Source organism: Panthera tigris, chromosome B4, assembly GCF_018350195.1.
Source record: "Panthera tigris isolate Pti1 chromosome B4, P.tigris_Pti1_mat1.1, whole genome shotgun sequence".
In the NCBI taxonomy this organism is placed as follows: Eukaryota; Metazoa; Chordata; class Mammalia; order Carnivora; family Felidae; genus Panthera; species Panthera tigris.
Genome location: NC_056666.1, coordinates 67006514 through 67022778, shown reverse-complemented (window position 1 = coordinate 67022778; position 16265 = coordinate 67006514). Strand labels below are relative to the sequence as shown.

Below are 16265 nucleotides of genomic sequence, written 5' to 3'. Positions count from 1 at the left end.
ATTTTCATTATCCCAGAAGGAAACTCTGTACCCCTTAGCTGCCACCCTTCAACCTTCCAGCTCCTCCAAGCTCTAGGCAATCAGTTTACTTTTTGTCTGTATGGATTGGCTAATTTTGGATATTTCATGTAACAATATGTGGTCCTTTGTTGACTGGCTTCTTTCACTTAACATATTTTCAAGGTTCATTCATGTTGTAGTATGTGTAAGTATTTTATTTCTTTTTATTGGCAAATAGTATGGATAAAACCACTCTCTGTTTATCTATTTGTCAGTTGATGGACATTTCTGTTTTTTGGCTATTATAAAAATGCTGTGAACATTACAGGTTTCAGGGTGGACATGTTTTCATTTCTCTTGGGTATATACCTAGGAGTGGAATTGCTAGGTCATATGGTAACTATGTTTAGCCTTTTGAGAAACGGGCAGACTATTCTACAGGGTACTGTGCTATTTTACATTTCTACTTAGCGATGTATGAGGATGCCAGTTTTTCTACACAGTAAGAAATAATTATCTTTTGATTATAATCATCATAGGTGGGGGTGAGATGGCATCTCATTGTAGTTTTGATTTGCATTTCCCTGATGACTCATGACGTTTGGAAAAAATTTATTTTTACCTAATGTATTATAGTGCTTATAAAGGTGGCAGAGGTGTTTCAGTAGTTAGCATTAATGATACCAGGTTTTATCACTGTTTGCCATTTTCTGTGCTGATATTTTTTTAATCATGCTTATTTGAACATAGATTTACTCATTACACTTCAAGCAAATGAAGACTTTCTCTTTTTAATTGCTGAGTTAAAGCCTGGCTTGTGGCAGGCCTTTGATAAATATATAACAGAGTAAATTTAACAACTGTCACCATGATTGTGTAAAACACTTACTTGGACATGCCACTGCTTAAATATTTCAAATCCTCTCCATTTCCCGTAGGAAAAAACAAAAACAAAAACAAAACAGTGGTTTGTGGTGTCTTCCATTGTCCAGTCTCTGCCTGCTTTTCTAGATTGTAGAACTTACGTTGCCTCCCTCCCTCCTCCTCTATACAACAACCATGACTGTATACCCTATACACCAATTGCATCTTGCGTTTTTTTTTTCCTTCTGCTCACTTTACCTCTAATGCTTTCCTAACCTGTTCTGCTTTACTCGTCCACGTGTTGTTCCTCCTTTAAATCTCTGCTTTGTGTATCATGTGAAACTGGTTTTGTCCCTTTGTCCTTTCATTAGACTTTATACATAGCTTCACTGTTTTATACTTCTGTTATATTGAACTAGTTACTTTTTTGCCTGTATTCTCTAATTCACTTTGGAGCTCCTGAGTGTCATTGACTTTGTACTCATTTTTAGATCTAGGAAAGGGCCTGGAACATAGAAAATGCTCAATTAATGTTTATTGAACAGAGCTGAATTGATTCGGCTCTAGGGAAGGGACTCTTACCTAAAGTGAAATGGTATTGATTTTTAAACCAAAATACCAATTCATTAATGTATGTTGAGGAATACATTTACTTCATAGATAGCTTAAAAACTAAATTATTAATCATAAGTGTTTCTTACTTAAGGATAAAAATCAGAGAATGAAAATTAGTTTCTGAGCCCATGTAACTTTCCATCTCTCAAAATAATATGCCTCCCTGGCCCCAGAACACTTTTTGTTCCTCTCTCTTGGCCAGAGCTGGTTTTCAAATGAGTATTCCTCTATTTATAATTACATAAATTACCATGTGACTTAGAGTAATAAGACTGGTTTATCTATAGAGAGGCTAAGTCATACTCTTTTATGTTGATTTTTCTTCATTTTATTCTCAGATTTAATTTTTTAAAATTAGAGTTAACTCACTAATCCATGGACAGTTGTTTGTGAAGTGTTTGAGTATGCTAGATATTTTCACATGTATGTGCTAGATAAATTCATCATTTATGTGATGCTTTTTGTCTGTGTGCTAAAGAAATAGAATTTGAGGAAATGTAAGTGTTGAATGAGAAGCACAAAATATTAGTGTTAGCAACATCTGTATGAGAGATTTCTCTGGAATATCTTCAAGCTAATTCATGGACAGTGTGACATTGTTCTGAGTTCTTTGAAGAATTTGTGGACAGAGGTGGAAACTGGGACAGAGTATAGGCTAGCTGAGGGTAGGATCAGAAGGCTTGAAACCGAGGTGATGAGGAACATGAAAGAGGGGAGCCAGATTCTAGAGGTTTGTGAATTCTAGGCTTCAGAGGTTTTGAACTTCCATCTATAGGCAAAGGGAAGCTATTATTTTTTGAGCAGAGCATGCTATAATGTGAGTCAAAGATTAACATGAGAGCAATGCCCAGAATTGATTGGAACACTTGGCTGTTGGATGGATGCAAAGAAAATATTTATGAGGCTCCCGCCAGAATGTAAGTGTGAGATAGTGAGGTGTAACACTTGCAGACTTCAGTTAGTATGGAAATCATTCAGTTGTTAAAAAAAATTTGGGGGGCACTTCCTGTATACCACTGTTGTGGTTGGGACTAGAGATAGACCAATAAGAAACATACCTGTTCTCAGCCACCTCACAGACTAATGGAGAGACTTTTTCATCATTATGTTAATTAAATGGTGGATAGTGTTATGGAAGCTCTTAGGGTGTGTGAATAACTTAGCTTTATGATGGAAAGATATTTGAGCTGAGTCTTTTTGAATAAGTTCCAGGCGTAGTGAGGGAGAAATAAATTCTAGGTGGCATGTAATTTTCAAAAACCCCCTGGTATGAAAGGACCAGTCATGTGTGGGCAATAGTGAGAAGTTTTATTTATTTATTTATTTATTTATTTATTTATTCCCTTTAAATGTTTTCTTTTTAATTATTTTATTTTTTTTAATATATGAAATTTATTGTCAAATTGGTTTCCATACAATACCCAGTGCTCATCCCAAAAGGAGCCCTCCTCAATATCCATCACCCATGCTCCCCTCTCTCCCACCCCCCATCAACCCTCAGTTTGTTCTCAGTTTTTAAGAGTCTCTTATGGTTTGGCTCTCTCCCTCTCTAACTTTTTTTTTTCCTTCCCCTCCCCCATGGTCTTCTGTTAAGTTTCTCAGGATCCACATAAGAGTGAACACATCTGTCTTTCTCTGTATGGCTTATTTCACTTAGCATCACACTCTCCAGTTCCATCCATGTTGCTATAAAGGGCCATATTTCATTCTTCTCATTGCCACGTAGTACTCCATTGTGTATATAAACCACAATTTCTTTATCCATTCATCAGTTGATGGACCTTTAGGCTCTTTCCATAATTTGGCTATTGTTGAGAGTGCTGCTGTAAACATTAGGGTACAAGTGCCCCTATGCATCAGTACTCCTGTATCCAATAGTGAGAAGTTTTAAAGCAGCTAGTTGGAGGGCTGTGATTACTGTTGGGAAATTTGTGGGTGACATAGAAAGGCTGTCTTCAGTAGGTATAAGTAGAACTTTAAATCCCTTGCATTCTCTTTAGCAGTACATTGAATTTATTTTGCTTATTCAAAGTACTGAAAATAATTTTCAAAATAATACCACTTTGTGATGAAAAATTAGCCTCTCCATTATATTTTACAACTTAAATCATGTCAATAATATGCTTTTCAGAATATTTCAAAAAGGGTGACATTTCTAAACAAATTGGTGCTGGGGAAAGTGTTATAATTTAGTACTAATAGATCATTCGTGTTTGGCTCCATACAAAATACAGGATATAAAGCTGTCTTAAAAATCTAATTGTGCAGGGGTGCCTGGGTGGCTCAGTTGGTTAAGTGCCCGACTTTGGCTCAGGTCATGATCTTGTGGTTCATGAGTACCGGCCCCAGGTCGGGCTCTCTGCTGACAGCTCAGAGCCTGGAGCCTGCTTTGGATTCTGTGTCTCCCTCTTTCTCTGCCCCTCCCCCGCTCATGCTCTGTCTCTCAAAAATAAATAAACATTTAAAAAAATTCGGTGCAGTGGCCATTTTAAGGAAGATGGATTTGGCTAACAGCTTGATGACATGTTAATATCTTAATGTTGAGGATATTAGTAATTTTGTCATTGACAAAATTAGGATACAAGACTATTTATTATAAAGGTATCATAGTGTTGTGGGAGGAAAAGATTTAAGACTTGCTTTCACAGCACATTAATTTACCTGAGTTCTAATATCCTCATGTAGCTAACGTTTTAGCAGTTGTACAGTGTTATTAGGATCAAATGAGTTAATGATGGCCAACATATTTACAAACTCGTAAGGTATTGTTTGCTGTTATCTCCAGAAAGTCTTAGGTTAATTTTCTATCTTATATCTAAATATGGCAATAAAAATATCCCTCATATTCAGGTATCTGAATTTTCCAGGTAAAAAGTGAATATAGTTTGCTAATGAGAGTGGTTTGTATAAGACTAATCTCCCCTGAAGATGACCGTTATAAACCACAGACAGAATGTTAAAACTGTTTAAGGCATTGGAAAACACCATCTCCAAAGGTGGGTTGGAACTGAAGGGGTTTTGATTCTCAAAGTCTACATTTATGACTTTTTACTTGAGGACAGCCCTTAATCTATACTGGACAGCTATAACTTAAGTAGAAAACTACAGCTTTATTGGCTTACAGTGTCAATGGCTAGAGTTTGGGGTGGGCAGAGTGGGATGGAATTTGAAGGTGAAAATCCAGGAAAAGAATGACTCATATAGGAGGAAATCCCCCAAATCTGAATATTAACTTACTGCAAATATTTACTGACCTCAGAACTATGAATATACAGGAGAGATTCCTTGGAGCCTGTGGAAAACAATAATTACAAGATGATAAAAACTGGGAGAGATTATATTTCTTGCCCATAGGAGGAGTGACATATTTGGATTTTGAAACTTGAGGCTGCAGCTTAGGTTTTCTATTAGAACTGCAGAAGGATCATGCCTTAGAAATAAAGACTTTGTTGCATGACTAAGGATTTGCCCCAAGACCAAGCCAAAACTGAAACAGATTCACACTAACCCAAGTATAAAACCAAAGCTCCCCAAACTCAAGGAGGCTGATAGGAAAAAGTCAGCATTATTTGGGAGAAGAGAACAAAATCTAAGAGTCTTTATAGTTTATCATTCACGATACTCACAACACAAAAAATTATTAAACATGTGAATAAACACAATTTATGATACATAATTAAAAGAAAATTGGCCAATATAGACCTCAAGATGATGCAAATGTTGGAATTAACAGAAAAAGACTTTAAAGCAGCTATTATTAATGTGGTGAAGGACTTAGCAAACAAGATAGTCATGTTGAGTGACCAGATGGCGAATCTCTGCAAAGAAATGTAAACTATAAAAAGAGAACCAAGTATAAATTCTAATACTATAAGTACAATGTCTGAAATTATAAATTAAATTAAAACTTAGAAAATCCATTGGATGGGCTTAACAAATTGAAGATGACAGAAGATAGGGTCTGGTGACTTGAAGGCAGATCCATTGATATCATCTAATATGAAAATGAGAAAATAAAAAAGTTGAAAAAGAAAAAAGCCTCAGTGACCTAGGGTACAATGTTGAATATTCTTATATACCTCTAATTAACTCTAAGTAGTCTAATATACATTAGACTTTTGTCTACATTTGTTGAGGTCCAACAAAAAGAGAATGAGAGAAAAATGTGTTAAAAAAAAAAAAAAGAGGGGCGCCTGGGTGGCTCAGTCGGTTAAGCGTCCGACTTCGGCTCAGGTCATGATCTCACGGTCCGTGAGTTTGAGCCCCACGTCGGGCTCTGTGCTGACAGCTCAGAGGCTGGAGCGTGCTTCAGATTCTGTGTCTCCCTCTCTCTCTGACCCTCCCCCATTCATGCTCTGTCTCTCTCTGTCTCAAAAATAAATAAACATTAAAAAAAATTAAAAAAAAAAAAGAAAAAGAGAAAGCAAAAAAAAAAAAAAGCTGCCAACTTCCAAAATTTGGTTGAAACACTAATTACTGATTCCAGACCATAGTGAATCCCAAGTATGATAAATATAAAGATGAGCAAACACAAACATATCATAATCACACGGCTGACAACAGAAGGCCCAGAGAAAATTAGGATCCCAGAAAAAAAAAAAAAAAAAAGACACATTACAGGAACAGCAATAGAAATGATGGCCAACTTTACAAGAGGAACATTAGAAGGTCCGGAAACAATGGCATGTCGTCATTAAAATACAGTTGACTTTTGAACAATGTGGGTTTGAACAGATTTTTTTTTTGATAAATATGGTATAGTATTGTAGATGTATTCTCTCTTATGATTTTTCTTCTCTCCAGCTTTTCTATTGTAAGAATACAGTACATAATACATATCACATACAAAATACGTGTTAATTAACTTAATTGAATTTTATTGGTAAGGCTTCTAGTTAACAGTAGGTTAAGGTTTTAGGGGAGTCAGAAGCTATATTTAGATTTTTGACTGCACAGGGTGGGTGCCCTCACTCCCATGTTGCTCAGGGTTCAACTGTACTGAAAGAAAAATGTCAGTCTGGTAGGAGAATACCCTTCAAAATATAGGTAAAATAAAAATGCTTTCAGATAAAGTAGAATTAAGAGAATCTCACCACCAGACCAACTGTATTGAAAGAAATTCTTCAGACTGAGGGAGATGATCCTAGATAAAAGCTCATCTACAGTAAGGAAGAATACCAACTATCATAATAGGAGGCTAAATATAAAGGACATTATCTGTTTTTTGTTTTTTTGTTTTTTGTTTTTTTTTGCCTCAAACTTTTCAAAGACCTGTGACTTTACATTTAAATGTAATGCATAGAGCTATAGAATATATGATGACAATAGTAAAAAAGTTGAGGGGAGTAAATGGAAATTCCACATGTTTCTGAAGAGTTATGATATTATCTTTAAATAGTAACGATGCATGTTTTTATCCTCAGAACAACCACCAGAATACATTATACAAAATACATAGCTAAGAAGCCATTATAAGAATTAAGATGGAATATTTAAAATACTTGGATAAGCTAAACAAAGGCTAGAAAAGGAAGAACACAGGTAAAAGTAATGGATGGAACAAATGGAAGACAAATAGTGAACGGTAGACTTAAAACCCAATTATTACAACAATTATAAAGGGTAAAAATTTTCATTGCGCACAAAAAGCATGACACAAGCCTATGTTGTCTAAAAGTGACACAATTTAGGCATTATGGCATATGGCATTATAGCCATAGATAGGTTAAAAGTAAGAGATCTATGCGAACAGTTAAGTATAAGAAAGCTAGTGTGGTTATGTTAATAATCACACAAAGTAAGACTTTAAGATAAGCGGTATTACCAGTGATAAAAGGGGACATTTCATAATGATAATACAATGAACTAATCAGAAATAATAATAATAAAAAATGTATAGTTTCTTTAGAGAGCTTTCAAAATGCATAAACACAAATTAGCCGATGGTAGTTGCACGATATTGTGAGTGGACTTAATGTTAATAGATCTTTACATCTAAAAATGATCAAGAGGTAAACTTTATTTTATTTATATTTCACTACAATAAAATAAAAAAGCTTTGCAGAACTAAAGGAAAAAATAGATCAATCCAGGCTCATATTTGGAGAATTTGAAACTTTTTGCAACTGATAAAAACAACCAGACAAAAAGTAAGATTATAGGAAAACCAGACAACACTGTTAACTGCCTCTTTCAGACTGACATTAGACATTCTCTAAAACTGACCATATCCTGGACCATAAAATAAATGTTAATAAATTTTAAAAATGAATCTTAACAGCATATGGTATCTGACCATACCAGAATTAAATTAAATATTAGTAAGATAGCCAGAAAATCTTCAAAAACCAGCATGTTTTAAATAACTTATGAATCTAAGGAGAAATCAGAAGGAAAAATTAGAAAATAGTTTTAAATGGAAAGAAAATGCAGTATGTCAAAATGGGTGGAATTCAGCCTCAGCCGTGTTTAGGGGAAAATATGTAGCTAAAGTGATTATATTAGAGGAGGAAAAATCATATGGTCTAAGTTTCATGTAAGGCTAGAAAAATATGGGCATGTTAAACCCAGAGAGAACAGAAGAAAATAATAAAGACTGGAAGTCAATGTGATAGAAAGCAGATAAGCAATATAAAAAATTAACAATGTTGATTCTTTGGAAAGGTTAGTAAAATTGATAAACTGATTATGACTTATTAAACTGGTTAAGAAGAAAAAGCTAAAGCACAATTTATCAGTATCAGGATATCTGGAGTATCAGTATCAGGAGTAAAAGAGAGCACATCATTGCAGCGGATGTTATTAGGATAATGAGGCAACACTTTGAACAACTTTGTGCCAATAACTTCAACAACTTAGAGGAGATGGGCATATTGCTTAAAAATCACAGCACTACCAAAAACTGGGCACAGGTAAAATGGAAAAGTAAAGTAAAGGATCTAGAATTGCCAAAACCATCTTGAAGAACAAAGTTGGGAGAGTTTTGCCTGATTTCAAGACTTAGCATAAAGCTAAAGTAATCAAGACAGACTGGTAAGGATAGATAATCAATTAGTGAAATAGAACAACATGGATGGATCTCAAAAACATTATGATTGGAAGAAGCTAGATGCAAGAGAGCACAGTCTCCATAATTCCATATGAAGTTCATTAACCTGCAAAATAAGCTATGGGGACAGAAATTCAGTCATTGGTTATCTGGGGCAGTGGAAATTGGAAAGCAGATGGGTATAGAGAATTTCTTGGATGATGGAAGTGTTCTGTTTTTTTTTTTTTATTAGGATGGTTATAAGGATATACACACACACACACACACTCATATATATATATATATATATTTTTTTTTTTTTCCCTCAAACTCTTAGAATGGTATACCTTGGAACTCTTTATTCTATGCAAAATTTCCCTAAAAAATGTTAACCTGCACCTTCTGTCAGCTCCCTCCATTATATCCCTTTTCTGCATTGGCCAGTGACTAATATAAATGTTGTTTTTGCCATGACACTTTTTCTAACAATCTTTGTTGAAATAACTTTTGTCCTTATTCCTACACTATGCCCAAGCTTCAGTCATAACAATTAAATGTAATCCTGTTTTGTTCGATGATTACTAGTGTATAAGTTCCTTGAAGCAAAGGATGTCTGTGAATCATTGTATCTCCAAAATCCCTAGCGCAGAGCTTTGGATATAAAGCTCTGGGAAAAAAAAAAAAAATGAGTGGAAAAAAAAAAAAGACAATATGTGTGTAGATGTGATTGTGTGTGCTTTATTTCTAGCACTAGTACTGTGCATTTTGTGCAAGTCCCTGTATTTTGCCATGTAGTTTAAAACTACTTAATATCTGTGCAAAATACATTCATTTGTTTAATATCACATCTTATTCTGTCAAAGTAAGCATATCTTGCTGCTTTTATTATAATCACAACTCTCTAAATAACCTTGGTCAAACTACCTATCTCATATACCAATATCAAATTACTTCGAGGTGTTTCCCCTACCTACGTAGAATTAACATTTTCTTATGTTTGCATATTTGGCAAGATTTTTTGTTAACACAGAATCTTTCACCAGGTAACACAAAATTTGCTCATTTGCTGATCATATATTGTCTGCTTTTTACTTGAAAGATTCCAACTGGGACATGCTGATTTTTTTTTTTTTTCTTATGTACTTTCAGCCTTGGTCTCTTGTTTACTCTCTGCTGCCATCAGGTTATCAGATATGTCAGTCATCAGTGTTGATGTTCTACATGGTCCTTGAAGGCAAAGGAGAATTAATTTACCAGCCTGGAATCTCAATTTTCAGTGTTTTATTATTTTAATTTTTTATCTGTTAAAATGGAGTTGTGAGTCTTGCACTAAATTTGAAAAATATGTTATCAAGTGAGTTGTAATTACAGCAGGTGGCTAGATTCAGTATTATCTTTTTGCATCTAAAACTTGCATGAAGTAGAAACATATTACATGCGTTATAATTTATATTTGGTGATTATCATGTAAATATCTTGTGATTAATATATGATGGTGAGCATTTCTTTTGTAAATCCAAGAATAGTGATCTTTTAGTAAATATATCACTCACATGATTATTAAGTATATGAAAAGTCTGTGAAAAAACTCAAAATCCATAGGAACATTGAAGTCAGGTAGCTCAAGATGTAGTGGTGAAGGAGCAGTGTTCTTGAATGTGTTTTGAAAGGGTTGGACTATGCCTTTTTAAGGGGAAAATATTTCACTACCCTAAACAGGGCCCAGTGATATATATCAGAAAGTTCCAGCTTGGGGGGATGTTTTTGGATTGACACAGCACTACGCTGTCTCTGCTTTTAAGTGCATTCATGATGCTTAAGGATTGGTGTAGAGTTTGGCATTTAATGTACATTAAAGGTGATGTTTGCTGGGTAAACAGTTCAGAGTAGCAACTCAGAAAGATCATAGGAATTCAGCCTTAGCTTCCCAAGCAAATAAAGCAAATCTTCATTAGGTATCACTTTCAAAGAATGTACTGATTCTAACTGCTGACCCTTTTTATTTTCAATGAACTGTTTCAAGAGAAAAAAAAAAGGTGTAGTTTATTTCATAGTTCTATGTAAAAGGATGCTCATTGGAAACGGTAGAGTTTTAAAGAATAAGGCTTAGTATCTTAATAATGATGATATTCCTCTTTTGCATGCTGTGCAGAAAAGGGCTAACATAAACCATATTTGTAAATCAATAGGAAATAGATATAAACAATGCAAGCTAGAAGACAGAGGATGAAAATAAAACTATTGGAATTATATATATAGTTTTGTCACCCTTTTTTGGTGTATTATAAGACAGTATTGGATATTAGAGAATATTGCTACAAATCCTTACTATCTCAGGGACAAACTTCAGAGATTGTCACTGAGCTAATCTAAGTGTTTTGAAAAATAACAACATTCTCTGTGACTAGAGTATAAGGTGGAGATTTGGTTTAAAAATACATACTTTTAACAGTGTGAGGTTGAGAGACAAGGAAGTGATTATTGAACTGTACCTTAATGCTCTCATGGCCTATTAGAATAATTGGTTAAATGACTGCAGTGTCCAAAAAACCTTTATATGCTTCTCAGAGTGAAGTGTCTTCCCTTAGTAGAACTCAAGACCTATAAAAACAATTGCATACAATTTGTTTTAAATATAACATATTGTAATACAACTTCCTTAGCCGTGATAGTTTTTCTATAATAGCTTGACTTATAATTAAAACCATAAATCATTCAGCTCTTCTATCATAAGGCATTTGCAACCTTTTTTACATTGGGAATTTAAGGAAGAAAAACAGAAGAGAAATGAACAGAACGTGGATGCAGGGTGCAGTTCCTCACTCCTGCACAATTCATTTTGGAAGGGGAGAGGCTTGGAGAGGCTTTTGGGAAGGAGAGATTGAAAAAACAAAGTGTTATGGAAAGCAGTGTTAGATCTGTCATGCCCCTTATGTAATATATTTTAAAAGGATCAAATCAAAAGACAATTTTCTGTTCCCAGTCATCTTTTAAAACTATCTCCTGCCGTGTATGTTACTTATATTTTTCCTACATGAAAAATGTATGTGTATGTTAAAGAAAAAAGATACTCAAATTGAGTTTGGTGCAGTGTTCAAAGCGAGCAGTACAAGTTTACCCTCACAAATGAGATATTTTCTTTTAATTAATAGCTGATTATTTTTATAGTGACACTCTGGTGTTGAGAATAATAGGATATTCATTTGACACCAGCAGGTCTTTGTTGTTAAATTTGCATTTCCCCTGCTCCCTATGACTGGGGGTGGACTGTTCCCAGGTAGCCCCTTTGCCATGTTATTCTGCAGTGGTTTAATATATTTGATAGACGTGAGTGAACAATAAAACTTATAAAAGTTATCCTTGAAAGTCTTTAAACATGAAGTTAAAGTAAATTAATGTTCTGTTTTATGATTTCTGCAGAATTGTTAACTAATCATTAAACATTTATTATATAGCTTGACTTACAATAAACATATTTATTATAGGAGCCAAATTGCCTAGATTTTAATCCTAGTTCCACTGCATACTAGTTCTGTATCTAATTTGTACCTGGTTTCTTTGTCTTTAAAATGGGGATAACGGGGGTGCCTGGGTGGCTCCGTTGGTTAAGCATCCGACTTCAGCTCAGGGCATGATCTCGTGGTTTGTGGGTTCAAGCCCCCGTGTGGGGCGCTGTGCTGACTGCTTGCTCAGAGCCTGGAGCCTGCTTTGGATTCTGTGTCTCCCTCTCTGTCTCTCCCCTGCCCCGCTCACACTGTCTCCCTCTCTCTCAAAAATAAATAAATGGCAATAAATAAATAAATAAATAAATAGGAGATAATCATGATACCCACCTAATAGGGTTGTTGTGAAGGCAAATGAATTAAGGTTTCTTAAGCCCTTTGAATAGTGCTTGGCACATACTAACTAGTGCTATGTATTAGCTATTACTATTGGCTGCTGTTAAGTGGTGACATGAATAAGCTACATTCAAATAGATTTTTTTCATGTATTTGGAACATAATCATTACCTTGTGGAACTACTGAGAATAAGTAATGTGTTCATCATGTTATCAGTAGACCAGATGATCAGATAACCATGTTGTTATCATGAGAGAAGTGGGGCAATTATGAACTACACAGCTCTGTGTCTTAAATGGCCATCTATTAGAGCATACTTGCCTTCACTTTTGTAGGTGGGAGCAACATGATTCCTTTAAGACAAGAATGGTGGTGAATGCACAGTACAACGCAGGACCTCTGGTTTTGTGTCAGGTACCTGAGTCTGCTCAGCCACCATGGGAAGGACTGTCACCAGGGAATGCAGAATCTTTGGTTCACAGAGCTTCAGTTCTTGGCACTGGGAAGAAGGCTTAATAGGTGAGGTGAAATAGCTGGGCTTGTCTTCTTTGGTGATAGCTGGCCCAGCCACACCATTTGAAAGCATTGCTTACCATTTGAGGGTCCATCCTTAGTTTTCCAGTAGGCAGGTGCTGGTGTGGCTAGTTGGGCCAGAAACTATCTCATTTGTTAACTTCAATTGAGAAAACAGCTCAGTGAGTGAGCAGAAGATTCTAAAGAATTTTAGAATTCCTGAAAACATGGCAGTTTTGCTCGAGTCCACCTACTTTCCCTTCCCGTCAGCTTGGTGTGCCTTCAGAAGATAAATAGCTTTTGCCTTAAAGTGTGGACCTTGGGTGCTCATTGTTTACTTTCACCCCTTGAGTTTTTAAAAACAGAGCTGTGGTTCTCAGTCCTGACTGCACATTAGTACCACCTAGGGAGCTTTTAATAAAGCAGAATTTCCTGGGCTTGGAGCCCAGGCCAGTTAATCAAAATCCTGGGTCGGTAGGGCCTGGACACTGTAATGTTTTAAAAGTACCTCCCACCAAAAAAAAAAAAAAAAAAAGTACCTCCCACCTCCATTCTATTGTGAAACTAGGGTTTAGAACCCTTGATTTAACTCACGATGATGAAATCTTCCATATCAATAGGTAACTACTTGTTTGGGGATTGACTGCCCTGGTTTATCAGTAGACTGTCTTATTGGTACATTCTCTATCATTTATCTGGTTCCCTATTCCCTTGGATTTAGAGGACTCATGGTGAGTTCTGAATACATACTGCCTTAACTGAGCCTAGAGAGTTCCTGCTCTTTTAATCTCATAAAATTTTTATCAGTAACACAGCAAAGCAATCCCTTATTTTTCCTATTCTCCAGTGTGCGCATCAACAGAGCAACAGTTTTCCTCGGGAAAGAAATTGGTTAGTTCTACCTACTGGATATTTGTGTGGATGATACAGCCAGGAAAGACAAGTTACATTGAATTGATTGAGAGGTGAGGGAGTCAGGGAGGTAAATTTCTTTATATATCTATCTCTATATCTATTTATATATCGATCTATCTATAGATCTATTGATCTATCTATATAGATCAATTTATATAGATCAATAATTTTTTTTTGCTGAGATTCTTCACCATTCTAGGTACCATCTGTATAATTTCACTTAATTATCCCAGATGTCCTATGAAATAGACACTGTTACCTGTGCATTAAAATACTAAATAATTTGACCAGGGTTTTGTGGTTAGTATGTCCAGAACTGAATGCAACCCAGGTCTGTTCCTATGCTCTTTCCATCATAAACAACAGCTCTCCAGCAAACCTCAGTTTGTTCTCTTTGTTAAGTCTGTTTCATGGTTTGCTTCTCTCTTTTTCCCACTATGTTCATCTGTTTTGTTTCTTAAATTTCACATATTTGAAATCATATGGTATTTGTCTTTCCATGAATTATTTCACTTAGCATAATACACTCTAGCTCCACCCATATCATTCAAATGGCAAGATTTCATTCCTTTTAATGACTGAGTAATATTCCTTTGTATATGTATATATTTTTATCTATCAGTTGATGGACATTTGGACTCTTGCTGTAATTTGGCTGTTGTTGATAATGGTGCTATAGATACTGGGGTGCATGTGTCCCTTTGAATCAATATTTTTGTATCCTTTGGGTAAATACCTAGTAGTGTGATTGCTACGTTGTAGGGTAGTTCTATTTTTAACTTTTTGAGGAGCCACTGTACTATTCCAGAGTAGCTGCCCCAGATTGCATTTCCACCAACAGTGTAAGAGGGTTCCCCTTTCTCTGCATCCTTGCCAACAACTGTTGTTTCCTGTGTTTTTAATTTTAGCCTTTCTGACAGGTATGAGGTGGTATCTCATTGTAGTTTTGATTTGTATTTCCATGATGATGAGTGATGTTCAGCATCTTTGATGTGTCTGTTAGCCATCTGAATGTATGTCTTCTTTGGAAGAATGTTTTGTCATGTTTTCTGCCCATTTCTTAACTGGGTTGTGTTGGGGGTGTTGAGTTTGATAAGTTCTTTATAAACTTTGGATACCAATCCTTTATCAGGTATGTCATTTGCAAATATCTTGGAGAGGTATTCTTAACACCCATGTGACAATTATATTTTTTTCTCTGCTGTTTGTGGAATTAAAATGAATTTGTTTGAAAAGTAATGGACTTATTTCACAAAGATATACTACTAGAGGCATCAAAGCTTGCTTTACTCCACTTTGGATTTAACACAGCTTAAAAGTTGGAATAGCTTTGAAAACTGTATTGAGTCAAATGACTTCTAATTGATTTATGACTATCAGTGGGTGTGGTTGTTATGTAATCACAATTGGCCCTCTGACTTCTACCATCATGAATCTGCCATGAAATATACCCAGGGAATTTGGATCAACAGAAAACATAACACCTGTCGTAGATTCATAGAAGTTTCCATTTGAAGACCTTGAAGTTTATCTAATCTAACCCCTCCATTCAAAAAGATTGAGGTCTAACATCAAAGAGATAATAGGAGATCAGTCTAGTGGTCAGAATAATTTTGGAGATATCTTTGATATTGATGTACTCATATTGCTATTTTTGTTATTTCCCTGATGGATTTAAACTGATCTGCTTATTTACTATATTTGTATCATCTTAATAATAATTATTTGCTTCTGACTTTTTTTCTGCTATAGGCTTCTCCTTAATTAATGAAGGTGAACATGAAGCTTGATGGCAAAATGAAATCATTACTAATCATTCAAAGAGCAAAAATAAGTAAATTCGGGCATTTTTTAAAATGAAACGTGTATCTTTTTAAATAGATTATCAGGATTCTGTTTTAGTTCCTTTTTCTATTGTAAAATGCAGAATCATATATATTAGTGTTAGAAGGGGATTGTGATCATGGTGCTTTGCATGATGTGTTTGGTTCACAGTGCATATATATAATTATTGTGACTTTTGCCCATTTTTTAATTGTAATTTTTGTGAGAGAGAAGAATCAGATTTTTATCATTTTTCAGCTTCTCACTACAGCATAAAAATATCCTTTTTTTTTTCTGATCACACACACACACACACAAACACAAAAGATCTTTCTAATTTAATATTAGATCCTGTTTCCAATGTGGTGAACACAAACCTTTTTTTCATACTCCTTGCTAGTATAAGTCCAAATTTTACAGTAATATGTGGATTTCTTATTACAGGTACATGCTGGGGCTTGCAGCAATTCCAGCAGCTATACAGTTTTTTGGCTTTCTCTTTTTACCTGAAAGCCCTCGATGGCTGATTCAGAAAGGACAGACTCAGAAGGCCCGTAGAATCTTATCTCAGATGCGTGGTAACCAGACCATTGATGAGGAATATGATAGCATCAAAAACAACATTGAAGAAGAAGAAAAAGAGGTTGGCTCAGGTATGTAGATTTTA

General features: G+C 35.1%; 1 protein-coding gene across 1 annotated transcript in view; it reads left to right on the top strand.

Annotated features, from left to right (window-relative positions):
- SLC2A13 (solute carrier family 2 member 13) overlaps positions 1-16265 on the top strand; it is a 381960-nt gene that overhangs the window by 59899 nt on the left and 305796 nt on the right. Inside the window, exon 3 of the mRNA XM_007090808.3 lies at positions 16043-16251. Within this exon, the coding sequence (XP_007090870.2) occupies positions 16043-16251 (209 nt within the window). The remainder of the gene's footprint in view (positions 1-16042; positions 16252-16265) is intronic.